At 44.1% G+C, this 25,453-nt stretch overlaps 1 protein-coding gene across 1 annotated transcript in view; it reads left to right on the top strand.

Annotated features, from left to right (window-relative positions):
* The window catches only part of CEMIP (cell migration inducing hyaluronidase 1), a 98,942-nt gene extending 80,206 nt beyond the window's left edge, over window positions 1–18,736 (top strand). The window contains exons 21-28 of the mRNA XM_084816435.1: window positions 124–339; window positions 4,246–4,457; window positions 4,953–5,138; window positions 10,085–10,289; window positions 10,456–10,542; window positions 11,776–11,933; window positions 12,245–12,345; window positions 16,507–18,736. Coding sequence (XP_084672561.1) covers window positions 124–339; window positions 4,246–4,457; window positions 4,953–5,138; window positions 10,085–10,289; window positions 10,456–10,542; window positions 11,776–11,933; window positions 12,245–12,345; window positions 16,507–16,634 — 1,293 coding nt within the window. The 3' untranslated portion in view covers window positions 16,635–18,736. The remainder of the gene's footprint in view (window positions 1–123; window positions 340–4,245; window positions 4,458–4,952; window positions 5,139–10,084; window positions 10,290–10,455; window positions 10,543–11,775; window positions 11,934–12,244; window positions 12,346–16,506) is intronic.
* The last annotated feature ends 6,717 nt before the right edge of the window (window positions 18,737–25,453 follow it).

Genomic DNA, 25,453 nt, shown 5'->3' with positions numbered 1-25,453 from the left:
GGCTATTGAAAAATAGAAGGCCGTGTGTTAAGGAAAGTGTGGGAGGGGGGGAATAGATCCAAACAGTTATTAAGTAAGCAGTTCAGAACCAATATGTCAGTGTGTCTTTCCCTTTCTCTTTAGATTACCTCTAGAGTGTTCTTTGGAGAACCGGGTCCTTGGTTCAATGGGCTGGATATGGATGGGGACAAAACATCCGTTTTTCATGATGTTGATGGTTCTGTGTCTGAATATCCTGGGTCATACCTGATAAAGGAAGATAATTGGCTAATTAGGCATCCAGACTGCATTGATGTCCCAGACTGGAGGGGTTCCATCTGTAGTGGACGCTATGCACAGGTAAGGACAATGGGCTATACAGAGACTGCTGGTTCACAGTTCTTTTGTGTTTTTGACTTCTGCAGTACTGTGGAGCTCCAAGTCAAAAGGCAGTGGGGCTGTTCACACAACAAGCTAACCCACACTCAGTGGTTGAGTGTGGATTGATTGTTGAATCGTGGGATAGCATGTTGTCTGAAGTCTGGACATTTTCCACAGGGTAGCTTGTTAACTATGCAGTGTGGCTAGTTAACTACCCTGAACAACCCAAGAACAAACTATCGATTCTCAAAGTGGCTTGTTTGAGAAAAATAAACCACCCTGCAAAAAATGTTGTGGGTTCAGACAACACATTAATCCACAGTTCAACAAACAAACAGTTCAACAACAACCCACACTCAGCCACTGAATGTGGGTTAGTCTGTTGTGTGAACGCAGTCAGTGAATTTCACTGTGGAGTTACTGGGCGCTCTCCAGACTACTATGTCCTATGATCCCAAAGGGAAAAGAGCTCCAGAGAGAGGAAGCATTCTTCCCCCCTTGTCCCCTCCAAGATATCAGGCTGCTGAGCCTTTGACTGAAGGGAAGGGAAGAAAAGTGATACCAGATAAGACCAAGGGCTTCATCACACGGAACTTTTATCCTGCGATTGAGATTGCTCCTTCACGGAAGTTGGTGGGCTCTTTACATGATGCTGTGACCCTGCCGTGACCCTCCTGCACTAAATGCCCTTTGTTCCATTTTTAAATAGATTGCAGATAAGGAGCTATCAAATTACCCCATTGTGTTCTGCTACAGTTTCCTCCGTGAAAAGAGTTAAAGTGGCAAGAAGAGGAGCGAGATCAATGCAAGATAATGGAAGACTCAGATATGGGGAGAACAGGGCGGGGAGGGAGCACGTGTAAAGGGAGTCAGTGGTGATCCTGCATTTAAAATGGAAGCAGAAAGCCCCGTTTTAAATGCAGGGTTTTAGGCTGGTGTAGAAATGCCCCAAGGGTCCATCTAGTCCATCTAGTCCATCATTCTGTTCACACAGTGGCCAAAAAGGTGCCTCTGGAAACCCCCAAGCAGAGCATGAGGGCAATAGCACTCCCCCCCCCCCGCTTGTGTTCTCCAGCAACAGGTATTGAAATGCATACCATCTCCAACGCTGGAGGTAATAGCCAGCCATCATGACTAGCAGCCATTGGTAGGACTCTTCCATTCCTGACCAGCTGTACCACCTGGCTTTATGTATCTGTATCTATATCGTTTCTGCCATGGCTGCTGCATTCCTCCCTAGAGGTTGGGAAGACCATGGACTCAGGTTGCAGCCTTCCACTGGCCTCAGTTTCTCCATGACTAGCTCTAGTTGGGTGGAATCTGAGTGCCAAACATCATGTTGTGACATGAAAGATCCATTGGATGATCTGACCATCCAATGATGTTGTTTTTTAAATTTAATACAGCCACACTGAAGAGCTGAATTGGATCAGGGCTGTGTTGTTGTTTTAAGTGAAATCACCCTCTCAAAAGTGCTGTTAGTCCCAGTGTGGGATGGGAGGGAAGGTGCAATGAAGGAAATATCTGAATAATGATAGTGTGTAGTTTGGGCTTGATTCCTAACCTGTCAGTCATTCACTAGCTCACTCTCCTATACCAATGGCCAAGAAACTTATATATAACAATTTCCCAACAGTCTCTCTCTTAATTGTGCTGTAAAAGGCAACAAAGGTTCCATCACACTCTAGTGTCACAACTAGAAAGAACACAACCAATACAGCCAGTTTTGTTTCTCATCAAGATGGGCATCTTTGTTCATTTGTCCTAAAGACGGCCTTTTTGCTAGTCACACAAATCAAAGGCAGTTTGGGACTCACATGCCTTAGTCATAAGAACATAAAAAAAGCCATGCTGGATCAGCAGATCAAAGGCCTATCTAGTCCAGCATTCTGTACACACAACACCAGCCAACCAGATGCCTATGGAAAGCCCACAAGCAGGACATGAGTGAAACAGCACCTTCGTGTTCATGTCCCCCAGCCAGTGGTGTCGAGAAGAATACTGCCTCCAATCCTGGGGATAATATATAGCCATCATGACTAGTAGCCATGGACAGCCTTATCTTCTGTGCTAAAGCATTAGTCATGTTTGGCTTTTCTAAGGAAAAAGAACACCGCCTGGATTTCTGCCTGTCACGTAGCCACTGAAATAGCAGAGCTTCTAGTCTATTAGGAGTGGTGGGGTGGAACCTAGTGGCAATTCTAGCCTGTCTACTTTCTTTAAACCCTGTGTGCATTTCAGACTGTAACTGTTTGTTGTGTGAGTCAGTGGTTTCCAAACTATGTCCCAGGCGGTTCTAAGGGCTTCGTCAGATAACTTAACAGGGAGTCCTCAGGAATGGTGGACAAGCTTCTTTCAAAAACAGTTAGTCATCCATTCCTACGCTTCTCCTGCAATGTGTAGTTACAGGCAGCACTCTTTGTTCACAAGGGGTAACCTTGAGATTCTAGAATGTTCTGGTCTTCTACTGGTGGTTCAGGAGTGCTGCTAGGTCACAGCCTAACTAAGGTGGTCACTACAGCAGCACTCCCACCATACAAATATGTGGTTTTAAAAAAGTAAAGAGTGAGTCCCCCAGTGCATGTTTGGGCTAAAGGAGGGTCCTGGGTCTGAAAAGGCTGAAGATTATTGCTCTAAAACATGCCCAAGTCCTCTGCAATACCACTACTACTGGAGTTCCACATGAGTTGCTCAGAGGTTCTGCAGCAATCAAGTTCATGTAGTGGTTAGTGTTGGACTAGGACTTGGGGGTAAAATCCAACCTAAGTCCTACTTAGAGTAGACCTATTGAAATGAAAAGGATTTCTGTCATGACTAACTGAACTCCCATTCATTTTAATGAGACTAAGTAGGACTTACATTGGATTTTACCGTGGGGTTCAAATCTGTAGGCATGCACCAGTTGGGTTTGCTTATAGAGGGGCCTTCAGGGTGGCTGGGTAGTGTTCTATGGCCAGTATCCACACAGCTAGTGCCTAGTTCTCACTAACAGCCGGTGAGGCAATGAGCCTGTGACTGGACAGCATACCACTTCTCTTTGCAGGGCAGAAGTGTGGAGGCCTTGTGTGATTGAATCTGCATCCCCCAAGCCCCCTCCCCCCCAACTTCCTGCACATAAAAGAAACAGGCAAGCATGTCAGGGAGAGGGTTCTCACTTCGCCTTGCTGACATGCTAATTTTCTATGAGTGGGGAATTGCATGTTCTTTTTTTTCTTTTAATGGAGGAGTGTTCACTCGTGGGAGACCCAGCTGTAGTTTGATATTGTACAGCCCAGACACAGATTTACCAACTTATCTGCTGTATTGTGAGAACTAGCCCTGGTTCCATGTGCCTGTAGTGGCTAATATCAGACTAGGAATGGGGGAAACTGGGTTCAGATCTCCGCTCAGCCATGAGGCTCATTGGTTCAGTGGCGATCTCGCAGCCTGACCTACATTATGCCTCTGATGGAGTTGACTAGGTCCATAAAACCCTATGGCATAATACATGGGTGGGCAAGTCATGGCCCTCCAGCCATTTTGGCCTACAACTCCCATGATTCCTCACCATTGGCTATGCTGGTTAAGGCTGATGGGAGTTGTAGACCAAAACATCTGGAGGGTCACAAGTTTCCCACCCCTGCCATAATGAACGTGTTAGTTGCTGGGAGACTCTTTTTTCTTGCTGCAGCAGACTAACACAGCTACCCCTTTGGAACCTACCTCATAGAGTTGTTGTGAAGATAAAATGTATGCCACCTTGAACTCCTTGAAGGGCAAGAGGGGATATAAATGTAATCAGTCAACAAATGGGAAGAGTGACTTGAATGTCAAAAATTTGAAAACTGCTGGGATAAGTGATCGTGCTATATGTACTTCATTAAACTGCCGGTTGTTCTACTCCAGGTGTACATCCAAGCCTACAAATCAGCCAATCTGAGGATGAAAATAATAAAAAATGACTACAATACGCATCCCCTGTACTTGGAGGGGGCTCTGAGCAAAAGCACCCATTATCAGCAGTATCAACCTGTGATCACCCTACAGAAAGGCTACACCATCCATTGGGACAAGACTGCCCCCGAGGAACTAGTTATCTGGCTCATTAATTTCAATAAGTAAGTTTTTGGCCCATCAAAACAGCATTCCGATCCAGTAACGTAGCTCCAAGTTTTTGACAAGAAAAGGATGTTGTTATAACGGCCACCACATTCTTCGAGATCTGACATCATCATCATTCCAGCAGACCCACTGAGCTTTAACGTCTTCTCACCTAAACATCTTATGTCCCTCTAGAATAAATGCAAATAAGTAATGAGATAAATATTTGAGACACTGAGTGGGCCAAATTAGTCCCTGGCTCATAGAAGTTGGTGACCCACCACCAGGGAATTGGTCTATATTGCTATGGGGGATCTTTAAATTATTTTGGAATCAGCCCTACTGAAGTTTCTAACCCTTTTAGGCAGCTTGGAAAGAATTTATTGTCATGTCAGAGAGAGGGATTTGATTGGCTTGTGGGTGTTCCAGAAAAGCAATAGTCAAGGGGTTTGGGGTTGAACTATCTTTTTTTGTGGGGGGTTAATGCATTTGTTTGTTTTCTTTTAATTTAGGAACGATTGGATCCAATTTGGGCTTTGTTATCCTAAAGGGACAACTTTTTCCGTTCTCTCAGACATCCACGATCGTCTTTTGAAGAAAACCTACAAAACAGGGACATTCTACCAGGCCCTTCAGATGGACAAACTTGAGTATCGCTACCCTACCAAAGGTTACTACTATTGGGATGAAGACACTGGGTAAGGAAAGGGCAAATAAGTGTCCAATAGCCTAAACGTCTCTGAAGCTCAGATTTGCTTGGGCTAGAAAAGAAGTGTTTGGTGTTGCTATTTATTTATTTAATTACATTTCTATACCGCCCCATAGCCAAAGCTCTCTGTGCAGTTTACAAAAGTTAAAACATTAAAATACAATATACAAAGTTTAAAAGCCATTTACATAAAAGCATATGGACATTTATATGCAAGCAACGTATAACTAAAAATAACTTTGAACTAAAAACATTTTAACCCCCCAAAATCCAACAATAAAAACAATACAGCTTAAAAACAACACAGCTTAAAAACAGTATACAAGCGTCAGCAAAAGGAATGAGAGTTTTAAAAAGGGAAGGCCTGTCAGAATAACAGTGCCTTTAATTCCCACTTGAAAACCTTCAAAGAGGTTGGCAGGCGCATTTCAACCAGCAGGTCATTCCACAACTGAGGGGTGGCAAAGGAAAAGGTCCTCTTGTGTGTGGCTGTGTCTCACATTAGGCAGCCACAGCAGAGAGCCCTCAGAGGACCTTAGGTGGCAGACTGGGATGTAGGGGAGAAGGCGCTCCCTAAGGTACCTTGGACCTAGACCATGTAAGCCTTTTTATTTAAAGCTTTAACAGTCATACAAATAGCATCCACATAAATCTTTCACATTCAGCACCAATTGTGTCATCCCCCACTTTGATTATCCTTCCTCCAGTCCTCCGGCAATTAAAACAATGGCATATGTGGTCTCCTGGCTTGTAGAGGAGTCTCGACCGCCTTTGGCCTGTGGGCCAATCCATTTGCTGCATGACCCTTCATTTTTTGAAAAAAGACCAAAGGACATGGGGCCAAGGGTGCTTCCAGATGGAGGGTCCTAGCTTTAACAGTCCGAAGGCATTGTGCAGCTCTTTCGTCTTTTTCTTCTCAAGGGAACTTCAACGGTAATAAATACAATGGAAGAAGCAGTGGGACAACGTAGGAGGGTTCCGAGTGGGAGGTGGCGGTGTCTGCGTCTGGACGTCCCATTGCATTCCGTGAATGAGGCGGGCCGATGGTGTGATAAAAGCCTCATCCAGAAGCACCCTAAACATGACCCAAAGCAATAGAGAGGGGGAGAGGGACAGCACATCATTCACTTCCCACCTTTAAAGCTTGAAATAAATTAGACACCGTGCACAACCTTGCTTAGAGAATGGACACCCAAGGAGTGGGGAGTTCCATTTGAGAATGCCAGTGTATTGTCCCTTTCACGCTTTCCCGCACCCCTCCAAAAGCGTGAAGTCCTCTGGAGCAGCCTCGAACATAGCGGGAGGTGCAGCAGTGGCAATCGCACATGGCACATGAACAGTGGTCAGTTTTGAAGTGAAGATGCTCATCATGACGTTCCCCATAGCTACACTGCCTCCCCCCTCCCCCGAGAGGCCAAAAATGCAGGCAGCTGTGTTGATCCATATCAACAAGCCGCTTCTATCAGTTTTCATCTCCATCAGATGGAAAGCGAATTTCTTTTGTAAAGCGAATGGGCCCATTCCAGACGAAGCTTATTGTTGGAAAAAATCTGTTCCCTCCAGCTGCTGTAAGAATTGCAGCTAAGGCTGGTGGTGGTGGCAGATGATGTCAGCGCCCTTGCTAATTAAAAAAAAAAAGAATGTTGGTGCTAGGTCCCTGTGAACCCCGGCTCCACTCCACCACTAGCAGTGAGGACATGTGTACACACAGCAACTGGGTTATGTACATGGAAATCCTTGAATCTGGGCCCTGGGTCAAAGGGGAGGGGTTTTCTCTTTGCCATTGCCAGGAAGGAAGAGCTCTATCCCGTTCTGGCAGTGTCAGAGACACAGGCCCAGGGATGTTATAGAATCATGGAATCATAGAATAGTAGGGTTGGAAGGGGCGTACAAGGCCATCAAGTCCAACCCCCTGCTCAATGCAGGAATCCAAGTCAGAGCATCCCTGGCAGATGGCTGTCCAGCCTCATCTTGAACGCCTCCAGTGTGGCCTCCACTGCCTCCCTAGGTAATTGAGTCCATTGTCATATTGCTCTAACAGTCAGGAAGTTTTTCCTGAAGTTCAGCCAGAATCTGGCTTCCTGTAACTTGAGCCCATTCTTCCGTGTCCTGCACTCTGGGATGATCGAGAAGAGATCCTGGCCTTCCTCTCTGTGACAACCTTTCAAGTACTTGAAGAGCGCTATCATATCTCCCCTCAGTCTTCTCTTCTCAAGGCTAAACATGCCCAGTTCTTTCAGACTCTCTTCATAGGGCTTTGTTTCCAGTCCCCTGATCATCTTTGTTGCCCTCCTCTGAACCCTCTCCAGTTTGTCTGCATCCTTCTTAAAGTGTGGTGCCCAGAACTGGACACAGTACTCCAGATGAGGCCTAACCAGTGCTGAGTAGAGGGGAACTAGTACTTCCTGGGATTTGGAAGCTATGCTTCTATGAATGCAGCCCAAAAGAGCATGTGCCTTTTTTGCAGCCACATCACATTGTTGGCTCATATTCAGCTTGTGATCGACAACAATTCCAAGATCCTTCTTGCTTGTAGTGTGGTTGAGCCACGTATCCCCCATCTTGTCACTGTGCATTTGGTTTCTTTTTCCTAGGTGCAGAACTTGGCATTTATCCCTATTAAATGTCATTCTGTTGTTTTCTGCCCAGCACTCCAGTCTGTCCAGATCACTTTGAATTTTGTTTCTGTCTTCCAAAGTATTAGCTATCCTGCCCAATTTTGTGTCATCTACAAATTTGATCAGCATTCCCTGCACCTCCCCCTCCAAGTCATTAATAAAAATGCTGAAGAGCATTGGGTCCAGGACTGAGCCCTGCGGTACCCCACTCGTTACCTCTCCCCAGTTTGAGAAGGTCCCATTGATAAGCACTCTTTGAGTCCGATTCTGTAGCCAACTGTGGATCCACCTGATCGTTGTTTCATCTAGCCCACTTCGAGCTAGTTTGCTCATCAAGATATCATGGGGCACTTTGTTGAAAGCTTTGCTGAAGTCGAGGTATATGATGTCTACAGCATTCCCACGGTCCACAAGGGAGGTTACTTGATCAAAAAATGAGATCAGATTCATCTGGCAGGACTTGTTTTTGACAAATCCATGTTGGCTTCGAGTAATCACGGCATTGTTTTCAAGGTGTTTCCAGATGGATTGCTTTATCATCTGCTCCAGAATTTCCCCAGGGATTGATGTCAGACTGACTGGTCTGTAGTTCCCAGATTCCTCCTTTTTACCCTTTTTGAAGATAGGACAACATTAGCTCTCCTCCAGTCATCTGGCACTTCCTCCATGATTTCTCAAAGAGAATAGACAGCAGTTCTGAGAGTTCTTCTGCCAGTTCCTTTATTACACTAGGATGCAGTTCATCTGGCCCTGGAGATTTGAACTCATTCGAAGTAATTAGGTGTTCCTTGACCATATGCCTATCGATCTCAAGCTGCAATCCTGCCCCTTCAGCCTGGACTTCGCCTTTGCCAGGGGGGCCATAGACCCTCTTTTGGGAGAAGACTGAGCCAAAGTAGGAATTGAGCACCTCTGCCTTTTCTTTGTCATCTGTTATCATTTTGCCATCCTTATTTAATAGCTGAACAACCATTTCTTTCCTCTGCCTTTTACTATGCACGTAGCTGAAGAAAGCCTTTTTGTTGTTTTTAGCATCCGTCGCTAACCTCAGCTCGTTCTCAGCTTTAGCCTTCCTGACACCATCCCTGCAATTCTGTGCTACCAGCCTGTACTCTTCCTTTGTTACTTGGCCTTCTTTCCACTTCCTATATGTGTCCTTTTTTGTTTTCAGGTCATCCCTAAGCTTTTTGTGAAGCCACATTGGCTTCTTCTGTTGTCTTCCACCTTTTCTTCTTGTTGGAATTGTTTGTAATTGTGCCTTGAGAATTCCCTTTTTTAAAAGCTCCCACCCATCTTGGACTCCTTTTCTCGTTAGCATCACTCGCCATGAGTCCTTACTGATCATTGTTCTGAGTTTATTAAAATCAGCTTTCCTAAAATCCAGAGTACACGTTTGACTACACTCGGCTTTTGCTTCCCTTAGAACCAAGAACTCAAGTACAACATGGTCGCTTTCCCCCAGAGTTCCTGTAACTGCTACTTTATCCACTAAGTCATCTCTGTTGGTTAGGATCAAGTCAAGGCAAGGATAGCCGATCCTCTAGTTCCTTCCTCTACTTTCTGTAGGAGGAAGTTATCTGCCACACAAGTCAGGAATTTCCTGGAGGGGCCATGTTTTGCAGAATTTGTCTCTCAACAAATATCAGGGAAATTGAAGTCCCCTGTTACTACTACATTATGCTTCCTTAAAACATTGGCTATTTGCTTTTCAAAAGTTTCATCCTCGTCTTCTCCTTGATTGGGTGGCCAGTAGTAGACTCTGACCACCAGGTTCCTTTTATTCTTTGCTCCATTTATTTTGATCCAGATGCTCTCGATGGGGCTACCAAGCTCCTCCTCCTGTATTTCTGTGCAGAGATATGTATTTTTCACATACAGTGCAACCCCACCTCCCTTTCTGTTCCTCCTGTTCTTTTTGAATAAGTTATATCCTTCAATTGCTGTATTCCAGTCATGAGAGTCATCCCACCAAGTCTCAGTTATACCTATCAAGTCATAATTTCCCTCCTGTATTAAGAGTTCAAGTTCGTTCTGTTTGTTTCCCATACTCTGGGCATTAGTATATAGACATCGAAGACCATGTGCTTCATGGTCTGGCTTTCTTCCTACATGTGTTTGAAGACTATTATTGGGCGCTATCAGAGCTGTTCTTTCCGTTGCAGTGCATGTGCCTACGTCCATTGTTACCCCAACATTACATCTCCCTTCCCCGTAGGATTCAGTTTAAAGCCCTCCTGATGAAGTTCTTCATGCTGTGGCCAAACACATTCTTCCCATTCTTCCTATGTTCATGGCTTTCTTGTTCACCTTTGTGCAGGTTGCTGTTTCTCAAGCTAAAAGCCCAGCATGAAAAAGAGCCATTTGCCTTCTGCTCCGTCAGAGGCTGCGAACGAATCCGAATCAAAGCAAACATCCCCAAGAACTCTGAGGCCAGTGATTGTGAAGTGAAAGCCTATCCGAAATACACAGAGAAATCCTTGGTGGACGTGCCGATGCCCCAAAAGCTGTCTAGTGCACACCTGGTAAGCGGACCTGATTTACTGTTGCAATTTCTTTAGGGAACTGTCTCTGAATAATCTCTTGTAACTTCCACGTTCCATCTTCATTTGGGGGGAAAAAAAAGTGCGTATCTTCAGAATGATTTTCAGGGACAATGCAAATTCAGCTTCATTTTCTTCTTAAAAATAGAACAAGAAGGACCATTTTGTGGAATTGAAGCTAGAGAGCTACAAGACCAGATACTTCCATCTCAGGGATGACTTTGCATATATCTCAGTAAGTGTTTGTTTGCTCCATGTCATTTCCTGAAATTGTGTTTTCTTTTTTAAAAAAATTCTCTTTGTTTATTAAATTTGCATTACATTTTATGATGAACTACAGTCCCTCTTATATGCCACTCAATTTAGAATAAAAATATATAAATAAACAACTAAACATCAAGGAAAGAAATCAGGAAAATCAGGAAAAGTAAAAAGTGTAACAGTTCATTCCGAGACATATATAAAAAAAATTCAGGAACATATGTGTATCAGTAAAGTACTGTTGAAAATAATCTGAGTGGCCTTTTATATTTCCAGTTGTCCCAAGTTGTTTACATTTAGAACTGGGCACCATTTTCCTATAAAATCATAATTAAATTTTGGAATTGTTGTACCTTTTAATTGATGTGAGTTCTGATCCATAATTAATATTTTGCATCAGTTGGATCCAGGATAGAAGGATCCCCCCTCCCCCTGGCACCACAGCTCACCCCACTGAGTAGGGTCTTCCAACCCTTTGCATAGCATTTTCAGGGGTCTGGCGGGGCTGCCGTGGGGAGAAGTGGGTATGGAAGATGGGTTTCCGCCAGTCCAGTTACACAGCTAAATCTGGATCCAGCCCATTATCTTTTTCCATTTTACTGCAATTTGGAACTTTACTGCTATTGAAAGAAAGGGCAACCAGCTTCCTTCTAACTTGTGGTATTTCTTTCTTGTCCATAATTCCCAACAAGTCTGTCTTAGGATCGAAAGGCAATAAATACCCTGTAAGTTTCTTAACATAAGCAAGTATCCTTCCTCAATGTATTAAGATCCCCTAACTGTCAGTGAATATATGTAGGCTGTTTTGCCAGTCTTTTCCAGAAATACTTTTATGAATTGCCTTTGTTAGATAGATCCTTTTTATTTCACAGTCTATTTTTTACAGTGTTTCCAATGCTTTAAACAAATGAAAAGGGGAAAACACAAAATCTGACTATTTTTCAGTGTTATGCTTGCTAAGTCAAGGACACACAAGGAAAGTAACCTCCAATGAAAATGTTGTGGAGTGGGAAGGGAATGAAAATTTTGAAGAACTTTCTGTTGCGATTTCCTTTCTTTTCTTTTTTTTAAAAGCCATGTTTGAAACCAACCTTTACATTAAAAGCAATTTTGTCTCTGAAAATCCAGAGTTAAGAACTTTCTATTGTTAACTGTTTTTATTCTGGATCTCCTTAATATATCGAGAGTTGCCTTTTCTTCCATTCAGGTTGACGGCAAGAAATTTTATCTTTCTGAAGATGGTATCCAAGTAGTTGTGATTGATGGTCACGACGGAAAAGTTGTTGCTCAGATGAGTTTCAAAAACTCTATTCTACAAGGAATCCCAGCACAGATAGACAACTATGTCAGCAACATCCGGGACAAGTAAGCTAATGGAGAGTTGCTTCTGCCAGCCCAGTTGCATGCACTGAAATCTGGATCCAAACCATTGTTCATGATTGGAGTCAAGATCATGCAAATTGTTTCCAAAAATCAGATGTAATCAGATGTCTGATTAAAGATGCTTGCTAAGATTCAGAATAGATTTTGCGTGACTGGAGAAAGCAGGGTTATAAATCTAATGACTTCTACAGGTAGCAGCATCCAACAGTTGCATTACTGGTAGCTTTTAGTAATTTTAGTGAATAAATTACTCAACTGAACAGATTGTTAATGCGTATTTTTTTCTATTGTAGTTCTATAGTGCTGATGACATCTAAAGGAAGGTTCATCTCAAAGGGCCCGTGGACTAAAGTCCTGGAGAAACTTGGGGCAGAGACAGGCTTTAAATTGAAAGGTAAGTGATTATTTTTAAAGGATCTTAGTGTAGTTATTTTAAGTATTGTTTTAAGGTATACTAATATCAGGGTTTTGTGTACTGTTGCTTGTCCTTTCCATAAAGCACAGGGATGTTCCTCTGATAACTGAAGTGGTAGAGCACGTCCTCTTTCAGATAAGGGTATCACATTTCTTACTGCTCCTCCCAACCCCCTTTCTTTAACATGGGATAAGGCCAAGCTAACACTGCATGACTGTCATGCTAGCTTTCCATTTTTTTTAGACAAGGGAACCCTCAAAATGTGTTACTTGCCCTAAAGTATGAAGTGGTACTTTCCTTCCAATAGAACACAAGATCTTGTCTGAAGATCTCGGAAGCTAAGCAGGGTCAGCCCTGGTTAGTACTTGGATGAGAGACTGCCTGGGAATCAGGCTTCCTGCAATGAGCAGGGGGTTGGACTCGATGGTCTTGTAGGCCCCTTCCAACCCTATGATTCTATGATTTCTATTTCTGCAAGTAATGTGTTTAAACTTTAAACCAACAGACTACTGAGGTGCTTAATGGAACTCCACTGAATTTTAGAAATGTGAAAGCTCAGAAATAAAAAGAAAAAAATAATTTGGGAGGGGGTGTTGGAGGGAGAGATGGTGTTTTCTCTTCCCTCTCCCCCAATCTGAAATGGGGAAAAAGGGAAATTTGGGGAAAGGGAGGCAGGTTGTGAAATATTTTCTTTCACGATGTGTGAAATACTTTTCAAAGCTGTGCTTTAAAATAATGTTAAAACTTAAAATCAATTTGCAACTCTCTTAGTTCCAGCGTTCAAACATAGCATTGTTTAGTGATGATAGCATTGTTTACAGTCAGGGCCAGAAATATTGGAACAAGGATAACTGTTTTGGCAGTTGGCCTCTGTACACCACCACGTTGAAGTTGAAAGGAAACACACCCAGATGGGAGTGAAGTCAGGACTTTCAGCTGTAATTCAAGGGGTTTGACAAAAGTGGGGCACTAACCATTCAGGAAGGACAGCCAGTGGCATACACACATCCCCATTGTTGGTGGCTCATAAGTAATGGAACGAATGGCTGACAAGCAGCTGCATGGCCAGGTGTGGCCTGTTTCCTGGGTACCCCATGACCAATCAAGCAGATAAAAGGCCTGGAGGTGATTCTGAGTGTTATATTTGCATTTGGTAGCTGTTCACTGGAACTCCCAACATGAGGTCCAAAGAGGTGTCCATGTGAGTGAAGGAGGCCATCATTAGGCTGAGGAAACAACATAAACCCATCAGAGAGATAGCAAAAACAGTGGGGGTGGCCAATACAACAGTATGGAACATCCTGAAAAAGAAGGAATTAACTGGCAAGCTCAGCAACAGCAAAAGGCCTGGCAGACCACGGAAGACAACTAAAGTGGATGACTGCAGAATTCTGCTCATGGTGAAGAGGAACCCTTTCACAACATCTAGCCAAGTCAAGAACACTCTTGAGGAGGTAGGCATGTCATTGTCAACATCTACAGTCAAGAGACGGCTTTATGAATGTAAATACAGAGGCTTCACAACAAGGTGCAAACCACTGGTAACGCTCAAGAACAGACAGGCCAGATTAGTCTTTGCCAGAAAACACCTAAAAAAGCCTGCCCAGTTCTGGAATAAGATTCTTTGGACTGATGAAACCAAAATTAACTTGTACCAGAATGATGGGAAAAGTATGGAGAAGAAAAGGAACAGCTTATGATCCAAAGCATACCACATCATCTGTCAAACATGGTGGAGGCAGTGTTATGGCATGGGCATGTATGGCTGCCAATGGAACTGGGTCACTGGTGTTTATTGATGACCTGACTGCTGATAAAAGCAGCAGGATGAATTCTGAAGTGTATAGGGCTATACTTTCTGCTCAGATTCAGCCAAACGCTGCCAAACTGATAGGACGCCGCTTCATATTGCAGATGGATAATGACCCAAAACATACAGCAAAAGCTACCCAAGAGTTTCTCCAGGCAAAGAAGTGGGATGTTCTTCAATGGCCAAATCAGTCACCTGATCTCAGCCCAATAGAGCATGCTTTTCACTTACTGAAGACAAGACTGAAGGCAGAAAGACCCACAAACAAGCAGCAGCTGAAGGCAGCTGCAGTGAAGGCCTGGCAAAGCATCTCGAGGGAGGAAACTCAGCATTTGGTCATGTCCATGGGTTCCAGACTACAGGCACTCATTGACTGCAAAGGATTTTCATCCAGGTATTAAAGGCGATCCTTAAGTTTGAAATGATGTTGATTTGTTCCATTACTTATGAGCCACCAACGATGGGGTGTGTGTGTATGCCACTGGCTGTCCTTCCTGAATGGTTAGTGCCCCACTTTTGTCAAACCCCTTGAATTACAGCTGAAAGTCCTGACTTTGCTCCCATCTGGGTGTGTTTCCTTTCAACTTCAATGTGGTGGTGTACAGAGGCCAACTGCCAAAACAGTTATCCTTGTTCCAATATTTCTGGCCCTGACTGTATGTGTTTGACTGGATTACTAAACAAGCAGTACTCTTAGGGCTTTGTGTTGGAAAAGCACGTTGAATTGTTGTAGAATTCAAATAATGTAGGTGTTTGGTTCTGGATGTCTCTTGCAATATGGGTGGTGAGTTCTTTGTACAATGCAGCCTCTGGATCCTCTTGCTTCGCACTCACCTCACCTTCCTGTCTTCAGCACCAAATGAAATAAAGTGCTGAAAGTTTGTTCCTTGATATTAAGTGTGTGTGTTCTCAAACTTGTGAAGAGAGTTGGAAAACTTCTTTCAATTTACTCAAGCTTTCCATTTTCTGATGAGAATGAAGCTCAAAGTTAAAGTGATAGCTAATGTCCTCTACAGTTACAGTGCCATTTGTTGCATGTTTAACTTGGAAGCAAATCCCATTGGGTTTGATGGAGCTCCCTCTTAAGTGAGCCTGTAGAATTGCATCCTGTCTAAAGTGATGATACACTGTGAACACTCCAGTGTCATTGATAAAGCTTAAATGCATATCTAAATTTATTGCTGGGCTTTAGTTCTATTATAGCAGGCTTCCCAGCATGGTGCCCTCCAAATTTTTGGGACTTCAACTACCATCAGCCCCAGCCAGCATGGCCAGTGGTCAGGAATGCTGGGAGTTGTAGTCCAAAACATCTGGAAAGCACCAGGTTGGGGAAGGCTGCATCATAGGGAAGTTTGTTTTTTGAAGTCTAAAAGTATTAGCATGTTTTTGCATGATGATGTGGAGGTCTACACACTGGGCCGATTTGCACATTGCCTATTTAATGGTGGATTGTGGTGTGTGCTGACAGCCATTTTGAATATTCAACCCCCCGTAGGGGGTTGCCATGGTTTGTCATATCATCCGAACCCTCAAATAACGCTTACTCTGCTGTAGGGTTATTTAAGGGTTGTTTAACCCTCAATCAACCTCTGCTGCACAGGTTCAGATGACATGACAAACTATGGCAACCCTCCCCCGGTTAAATATTCAAAATGGCCACCAGTGCCCACCACAATCCACTGTAGCTTAAATAAACCATGATGGGCTCTGATGATTGTGCAAACTGACCCATTGTTTCTAAGCCCAGAGAAGAAAACCTTCCTTTGCTTCCTATAATGTTGATGGTTTCCATTTTCCATCCCCCCTTCATTTTCCCAATTAGTAAAAAACTAAGATATCCTTGGATACTTTTGCAAATATATTCAGTGAGAGAGATGGAGTTGCAACTACTGTTTGAATAAAATAAAAGCATTTATATTTTCAGATGTCATAACTTATATTCTTTGGTATATTTACATGCTAAGTAATGTATTATATTTAATATGCCTAAAGGAGTATCAACAGTTTGGTTTGATAAGTATTTCATTTTTTCCCAATATTTTATTTTTTTCTGAGGGGAAAAATTAGAGGAAGACCATGGTGTTTTCCATGGCTTGTAAACTTCTAGAAATTGTAAATGTATAAATGAATTCAAAAGTATAGAACTGTGATTTGTCACCAGCAATATGTCTTAGTGGCACAAATCCCCATTTTCCATGTTACATCTTACATCACTTTGAAAATCAAAGGCCCTGTGAACATGTGCAAAGAGTCAGCAGTAATTACTGCTGCAAAGCAAATATGGGGGAACAGAGAGCTCCTCTCTTCATCTGTCATTGTTACTTTTTCAGATAAAATGGCCTTTGTTGGATACAAGGGCAGCTTCCGGCCATACTGGATAAAACTGAACACGGACAATGATGCAGTGAGGATCTTCCAAGCTCTGCCAGTTCCAGTGGTAAAGAAAATGAAATTGTGAGGATGTGGCCTGCGAAGTCCTCCTGCTCTTAGCACGTTGTCAACAGAGAAGGCAGCAAGGCCTGTGGCTCTTCCGAGATGTAGTATATTTTGCTGATGTACATAAAAGAAGTCTTATTATGAATAAGTGGCCACATCAAACTACCAACATTCCTTAGCCAGTGTAGGTCTAGTGTGTTGGACCTGTTCATTGGCAATAGGTCTATTGTCTCTCTTCCACAAGCATATTAGGGCAAGAAAGACTTAGGGCGCAATCCTATCCAGATAGGCGGCCACCTTCGAACTTGGAGGCAACTGCCTATTCAAAGCAGGGCAGGAGAAGCACGGAGGGGGTCATTCCCTCTGCTCTTCTCCTACCCTGCTTTTTCTGCTAGACAGCCGATTGTGGCTGTCTAGCCACGGGAGCACAGAGCGGGGAGAGAGGCTGCTGTATGACACATAGGATGTGTTGTACAGGCAGTTCTGTCCTCCCCACCCCGGAACACCCCCAGCCACACCCCTTTTCGGCCCCTCTGCGCTCCTCTTGCAAGCACGGAGGACAGGGCTGTTCTGCACTGCCTCCAAGGCGGCGTGGAAGTGGGGGGAGGTCGGTTCTCTGGGAGGTCAGTTCCCCAGATAACACAATATCCTATGGCTGTCTAGCGGCCACAGGATTGCTCCCTCTATTTCACATCCCGTTGCCTCCATGTAGTGCAATGGCCTTCTTTGTGTTTGTCCATTGGTCTTTCTGGTAGTGAATGAGTGGACATGTACAAAGCGCAAAATTCTCCAATATCAACCTTTCAGTACGCCTTTTGAATGTTCAGACATCTTACTCAGGAAAAAGTGCACTTCTAAGTTGAGACCCTGACTATGTAAATATGAAAGTGTAAGCTAAAGTCAGTATTAGACAGCTAGCAAAAATCTGACCACATTAGAACTTTTTAGCACTGCTGATATTCTCACAAACTTTCTGACATGCTGGACCAGTCGGAGGATAATGCTGACAGTGAGCACAAAAGGAAATTTCTTAAGCATCATTGAGACAGGTGGTATCTCATCCAAATTGGAGTGATCAGCTAAACTACTGTTAGTCGCCATGGCTATATACAGTTACAGAGGCTGTTTGCTAGATCTTAACAAATATCAAGGCATTGGGACCTGCCTTAGAAGCAAGCAGTAGGTAATTAAGCAGTCAGTATTGAGGGCAAATTATATATTTTGCCTGAAGAGAAAATCCTGCTTTGTCCTTTTTCTAGAAACTATCTATATAGGATAGAGGTGGGCAACTTGTAAGCCAAAACATCTGGAGGACCACAACTTGCCCACCCCTGAAATAGAAGGACACCACGAGGGGATGATCCAAGATGTAGGGTTGCAGCAGGTCCAGTGAACACAACGTGACAAATCAGCCTCAATGTATCTGGTTTTCCCCCATACCTAATTGAATTAGAAAGTAGAATCTCAGAAGCCGTTAAGATTTGGGGGGGGGGGGACGGACCCAGATGTAAGGAATTAATATCAACAAACTGCATCTGATGTGTGTCCTTCTGCAGTTAATGGAGTGACCAACTGACATTTGGATGTTCTATGATAATAACTCTACGATAATAACTGACCAGTCATAACCTGTGAATCATAGCTTTTTGAAGGTTGTATTGTAGCAAATTGTCTCCCTTGAGCTTACGCACAACTGTCAGCACTGTGTGATCCTTTGTTTGTTTTTGTGCGTATGTCAGTTCAAATGTTTTACCCGAAATAGCTGGTCCTTTTTCGGAACTAGATGTATAGTGTTTTGTATATATTTTCTTAAAGTTCCTGATGAAAAAAAAAATATATTTTCTATTTATTTATTGCAAAGGCACTAAAAGGATTAAATCTGGAGAAAGAAAATCTGTTATGGGGTTTACCCCATATGGGGGGCAAAGATCTGGAAGTGTGTCTCTTCAGATAATTTGCTTTGCACTTGAAAATTTCTGATGGCTGCAGAATGTTCTTAGCAGCCTGTTTTTATAATGATAAAAATTCTTGCAACGTTACTTCCAAATGTTTTTTGCTTACAACTTAACGTCTAGTTGTTTGGAATACATCATTTATTGGAATAAATTTTCAATCCAACTATGCAACATTGTGCTTTTGGTCTGTGTTTGATTACTTTATCATACTAAACTGATAGCACAGCTTTCACCCCATTCATCTAATCCTGCTAGCCGATTATCAAAATTACACCAATGCATCCAGGGTGATGCATGCTTCCACATACTGTCTTATTCAGCTGAGCCTCACTGAAGGGGCTGAAGGGGGCTTTTGATGAGGACATGAAGACAACAAATTATGGGGCAGTGGGGAGAGATGAAGTGAAGTTCAACTTATTCTCCAAGACATCCTGGAGTGGAACAAAAGTTTCAGGCATATAAAAACATGGTTTAGTTTCTGATCACGTGCATCTGATGGCCACTAGTGAGGTAGGGAGACATTTTTCTCCATCTCTCATAATACTAGAACCCAATGGGGTCATCCCATGAAGCTGATTGGTGGGAGATTCAGGACAAATAAAAAGACTTCTTCACATAGCACACAGTTAAACTGAAATTTGCTACTACAAGATGCAGTGATGGCCACCAGTTTGGATGGCTTTAAAAGGAGGTTGGACAAATTCTGGCTACTAATCCTGATGGCTATATGCTTCCTGCAGTATCAGAGGCAGTATGCCTGTGTACACCACTTGCTGGGGACGTGGGCAGGAGGATGCTGTTGCACTCACATCCTACCTGTGGGTTTCCCACAGACTACTGGTTGGCCACTCTGTGAACAGAATGCTGGACTAGATGGACCCTGATCCGATCCAGCATGATTCTCATGGTAGTCAAACTGTAGTCTCTCTTCATTACTTTATCTATGGGATGACCAGTTGATAATTGCTGCATTAGACCCAAAGGACTGAAATTGTAAAGTAGCATCTTTTACCTTCTGAGATCAGCTTGGTCGTGAAACATTTCTCTTCTTCCAGGAAACTGCTTACACCAGGGTCAGGTTATTTGTCCATCTAGCACTGTAGCGTCTACTGATTGGCAGCGGCTCTCAAGCTTCTTAGGCAGAAGTCTGTCACCATAGCTTGCCAGTGTGGCTGAGGCGGAATAATCACCACACGCAAGGGCAGAAGGGGTTCTCTGAGCCCAGGGCTGGGGCACAGATCATGAAACTGCTGCTTGGCACTGTGTGTGAACTATCTGAATATTTCAAAACATTTGCTAAGGTCTCTTAATGGCCCCTGAACACAGTAACACTGGGAGAAGGTCCTATGAAAATATACTCTGAGGGCTGTAGTACAATAGCCATATCATTGCCACGGCAATCCTATCGTAGAGGGGAAGGAAGAACCCTGATTTTCACTTCAAGGCCTAGGACGATGGAACCAATTACCTAGGGAGGTGGTGGGCTCTCCCATACTGGAGGCATTCAACACGAAGCTGGGCAGCCATCTGTCAAGGATGCTTTGCCTTGGATTCCTGCACTGAGCAGGGAGTTGAACTCGATGGTCTTACAGGCCCCTTCCAACCCTACTACTCCATGATTCTATGACTTCTAGAGCAGATGGATCCCAAAGAAGGGGGGGCATGGGGCTGCTGGAGGAGAACTAAGAAGGACTTTCATCACACTCCAGCCATCCATTAGCCTCAAGGTTTTCCCAAAATAAAGTTCAAGAAGCGACCTCAGCAACAGGCTGATAGCAGAGTAGACATATTTATACACAAGCTAGGCGGGAGAAAGCTCATTTAGACGAGGCGAAGGGAGTTTCATACACCCAGTGAGACTTTGAACAGATACGTATCTCTCCATTTCATATCTCAAACCTTCTTCCAAAATTCCCACCCATCTCCGGAAGAGCTTGGGTGGGGGATTGCTATTCTATTAGGCCTGTTCCATTTCTCCAACATCTCTACTTAGGACACCCTGGATACTCAGTTATGCTTGAAACCCAAGCTTGGAAAACATTACCTTGCCATGTACCCAAATTGGGCAGCCAGCGTGTGCATTTTGTACAACACTTAGAGAATTAGTTTTAGAAGATAGCTAAATACAAGCTGCCCAATCAGCAGTGAAACACACACCAATTGCAATGCACAGAGAGCCCTATGCCAGGGTGAAGAACCTCTTTCAGTCTCGGGCCTGAATTCCATTTTGGATAAACTCTCGGGGTGGGTGGAGCTGAAGGCAAGGAGAAGGGGACAAGGTCAAAAGGGGTCTAGCCATCCATCTAGATAACAAAAATACCAAAAAACTTACAAAAAATAATACCAGTATATTGTAGCTTAAAGCTCTTCCCGCCAGTAAGGCTTAGGAGAGGCATTTCCTGAATGAGCAAAAAACTGCAAAAAAGCTGGAAAACTACCTATCAGTGGTTGGGGTAATGCTGGTGGGGCCAGGAGACGGGGGCATGGCCATCTGGGGGAACTGGATTGGGACCCCAGGAAGGCCATATTTGGTTCCCCATCCCTGACCTACACACACCTTCTTTATTTCATTTCTGTACTGCCCCATCGCCAAAGCTCTCTGGGTGGTTTACAGAAGTTAAAACATTAAAATACACTATGAAGCAGCCCTTAGAAAATGAAAATACACATGAAGCAGCCCTTAGAAAATGATTAAATGAAGCAAGTCCAGGAGTTTATCATCAAATGGGCTCGCTATCGAGGGCACCATGCAAGATTTGGGAAGCGGGATGGGCGGCATAAACATTCACCCATTTGGCAGGGAGAAAAAATGCACTGTGTAGACCAGACATATAAGCAATCTTTGAAGCTTAGTCACATGGGGCTGAAAGAAGGGGAAGGAAACTGCCCCCCACCTCTGCCCAACTCAGCCTTTGCTGAGTATATTGTTGTTGTTGTTGTTGTTCAGTCGTTCAGTCATGTCCGACTCTTCGTGACCCCATGGACCATAGCACGCCAGGCCTTCCTGTCCTGCACTCTCTCCCGGAGTGTGCTCAAGTTCATATTCATTGCATCGGTGATGCTATCTAGCCATCTCATCCTCTGTCGTCCCCTTCTCCTTTTGCCTTCAGTCTTTCCCAGCATCAGGGTCTTTTCCAGAGAGTTTTCTCTTCACATTAGGTGTCCAAAATATTTGAGCTTCAGCTTCAGTATCTGTCCTTCCAATGAGCACTCAGGGTTGATTTCCTTTAGGATGGACTGATTTGACCTCCTTGCAGTCCAGGGGACTCGTAAGAGTCTTCTCCAGCACCACAGTTCGAAAGCATCAATTCTTCGGCGCTCAGCCTTCCTTATAGTCCAGCTCTCACAGCCATACATTACTACTGGGAAAACCATAGCTTTGATTAGACGGACCTTTGTCGGCAAGGTGATGTCTCTGCTTCTTACTATGCTGTCTAGGTTGGCCATAGCTTTCCTCCCCAGGAGCAAGCGTCTTTTAATTTCATGGCTACAGTCACCGTCTGCGGTGATCTTGGAGCCCAAGAAAGTAAAATCTGTCACTGCTTCCATTTCTTCCCCTTCTATATGCCAGGAAGTGATGGGGCCAGATGCCATGATCTTCGTTTTTTTTCAAACCAGCCTTTGCACTCTCCTCTTTCACCCTCAACAAGAGGCTCTTTAGATCCTCTTCACTTTCTGCCATTAGGGTGGTATCATCTGCGTATCGGAGGTTGTTGATAATTCTCCCAGCAATCTTAATTCTGACCTCTGATTCATCCAACCCGGCGTTTCTCATGATGTACTCTGCATATAAGTTAAATAAGCAGGGTGACAATATGCAGCCTTGTCGTACTCCTTTCCCAATTTTGAACCACTCGGTTGTTCCATGTCTGGTTCTTACTGTTGCTTCTTGACCCTCGTACAGGTTTCTCAGGAGACAGTTAAGGTGGTCTGGTACTCCCATCACTTTCAGAATTTGCCACAGTTTGTTGTGATCCACACAATCAAAGGCTTTAGCGTAGTCAATGAAGCAGAAATAGACGTTTTTCTGGAATTCTCTTGCTTTCTCCATGATCCAGCAAATGTTGGCGATTTGATCTCTAGTTCCCCTGCCTCTTCGAAACCCAGCTTGTACTTCCGGTAGTTCTCAGTTCGCATACTGCTGAAGCCTAGCTTGTAGGATTTTGAGTATCACCTTGCTGGCATGTGAAATGAGCGCAATTGTGCGGTAGTTTGAACACTCTTTGGCGTTGCCCTTCTTTGGAATTGGAATGTAAACTGACCTTTCTAGTCTTGTGGCCACTGTTGAGTGTTCCAAATTTGTTGGCATATTGAATGCAGTACTTTAACAGCATCATCTTTTAGGATTTTAAATAACTCAGCTGGAATACTGTCATCTCCGCTAGCTTTGTTGTTACTAATGCTTCCTAAGGCTCACTTGACTTCACTCTCGAGGATGTCCGGCTCAAGTTCAGTGACCGCACTATCATGGCTATCAGGGACATTCAGATCTTTCCTGTATAGTTCTTCTGTGTATTCTTGCCACCTCTTCTTAATCTCATCTGCTTCTGTTAGGTCCCTGCCTTCTTTGTCCTTTATCATGCCTGTCTTTGCACAAAACGTTCCCTTGAGATCTCCAATTTTCTTGAAGAGATCTCTAGTCTTTCCCATTCTGTTGTTTTCCTCGATTTCTTTGCATTGTTCATTTAAGAAGGCCTTCTTGTCTCTCCTTGCTATCCTCTGGAACTCTGCATTCAGTTGGATAGATCTTCCCCTTTCTCCCTTGCTTTTCGCTTCCCTTCTTTCTTCAGCTACTTGTAAAGCCTCATCAGACAGCCACTTCGCTTTCTTGCATTTCTTTTTCTTTGGGATGGATTGAGTTGCTGCCTCCTGAACAATGTTACGGACCTCCGTCCATAGTTCCTCAGGCACTCTGTCTATCAGGTCTAATACCTGAAATCTATTCCTCACCTCCACTGTATATTCATCAGGGATATGATTTAGGTCGTACCTGAATGGTTTAGTGGTTTTCCCTACGTTCTTCAATTTAAGCCGAAATTTTGCAAGAAGCAGCTCATGATCTGAGCCACAGTCAGCTCCAGGTCTTGTTTTGACTGACTGTATAGAGCTTCTCCATCTTTGGCTGCAAAGGACATAATCAATCTGATTTCGATATTGACCATCTGGTGATGTCCATGTGTAGAGTCATCTCTTGTGCTGTTGGAAAAGAGTGTTTGCTATGATCAGCGTGTTCTCTTGGCAAAACTCTATTAGCTTTTGTCCTGCTTCATTTTGTACACCAAGGCCATGCCTGCCTGTTATCCCGGTGATTTCTTGACTTCCTACTTTAGCATTCCAATCCCCTATGATGAAGAGGACATCTTTTTTTGGTGTTAGTTCTAGAAGATGTTGTAGGTCTTCATAGAACCAATCAACCTCAGCTTCTTCGGCATCAGTGGTTGGGGCATAGACTTGAATTACTGTGATGTTGAATGGTTTGCCTTGGATTTGTACTGAGATCATTCTATCATTTTTGAGATTGTACCCCAGTACTGCTTTTCCCACCCTTTTGTTGACTATGAGTGCCACTCCATTTCTTCTAAGGGGTTCTTGCCCACAGTAGTAGATATGATGGTCACCTGAATTAAATTCGCCCATGCCTGTCCATTTTAGTTCGCTGATTCCCAAGATGTCGATGTTCAATCTTGCCATCTCATGTTTGACCACCTCCAGCTTACCTTGATTCATTGATCTGACATTCCAGGTTCCTAAACAATATTGTTCTTTACAGCATCGGAGTTTCTTTTCACCACCAGACACATCCACAGCTGAGTGTCCTTTTGGCTTTGGCCCAGCCGCTTCACTCTTTCTGGCGCTACTTGGAAATACCCTCTGCTCTTCCCCAGTAGTATATTGGACACCTTCCGATCTGAGGGGCTCATCTTCCGGTGTCATATCTTTTAGCCTTGTGTTACGTTCCATGGGGTTTTCTTGGCAAGAATACTGGAGTGGGTTGCTATTTCCTTCTCCAGTGGACCACATTTTGTCAGAACTCTCTGCCATGACCTGTCCGTCTTGGGTGGCCCTGCATGGCATAGCTTATGGCTTCACTGAGTTACGCAAGCCCCTTCGCCACAACAAGGCAGCGATCCATGAAGAGGGCTGAGTATATTAGCACGTACTAATTCAGAAAGATTTGGAACCTTTTTTTGACATTTTAAGCTTAGCAGAGAGGCAAAGCATTAAAAAAGACCAACAGTACCTGCTAGCTGGCTGTCCTAATTACAGAGCAAGCAGATAGCTAGGTTCCTGAAATCCAAACATTTCAGCAGCAGAAATATGCTGACAGGGAATTACGGAAGCTTTAATCCAATATATTTGGAGAGTCTCAGTTCGGGGAAGGCCGAAATAGAGGGCAGGGGCCATAAGGATGTACGAATCCCTTACCTTGTTCCGGTCCAGGGCTTCCACAGTGGGGAGAGGTGATCCGTCCCTCCCTCTGGAATCCTCCCTGGTCGGCTCCGCTTTGCGGTGAGTCCGCGGAGTCACCAGCTGTGTCCGCCCGCAGCCGGACCTCCATCCACTCCCGGGCTGTGGCCGCAAATGGAGGCTGCCATTTGGGTGCCTATGTTAGCTATGATAGGCTACATATATATTTACGTAGCCTATCACGAAAAGAGCAGTGACGCAAATGGCGTAGCGGCCACCATTTGCATCCCTGCTCTTTGCCATGATAGGTTACGTAAATACTTACATAGCCTATCACGGCTAACACAGGGAGGGAAATGGCGGCCGCAGACTGGGGCAGCTATCCGCGGCCGCAGACCAGGGGCAGCGGATGGACCGGACGGATGATACAAGGAAAGACCCGTCCCGGGGGAGTTTCACGGGGGGGCGGGGGGGATTG

Source organism: Heloderma suspectum, chromosome 11, assembly GCF_057233095.1.
Source record: "Heloderma suspectum isolate Gila_16-S chromosome 11, 16-S_ref, whole genome shotgun sequence".
Taxonomy (NCBI): domain Eukaryota; kingdom Metazoa; phylum Chordata; class Lepidosauria; order Squamata; family Helodermatidae; genus Heloderma; species Heloderma suspectum.
Note: the sequence above shows the minus strand (reverse complement) of the source record. Positions and strands in the feature narration are given on the sequence as shown.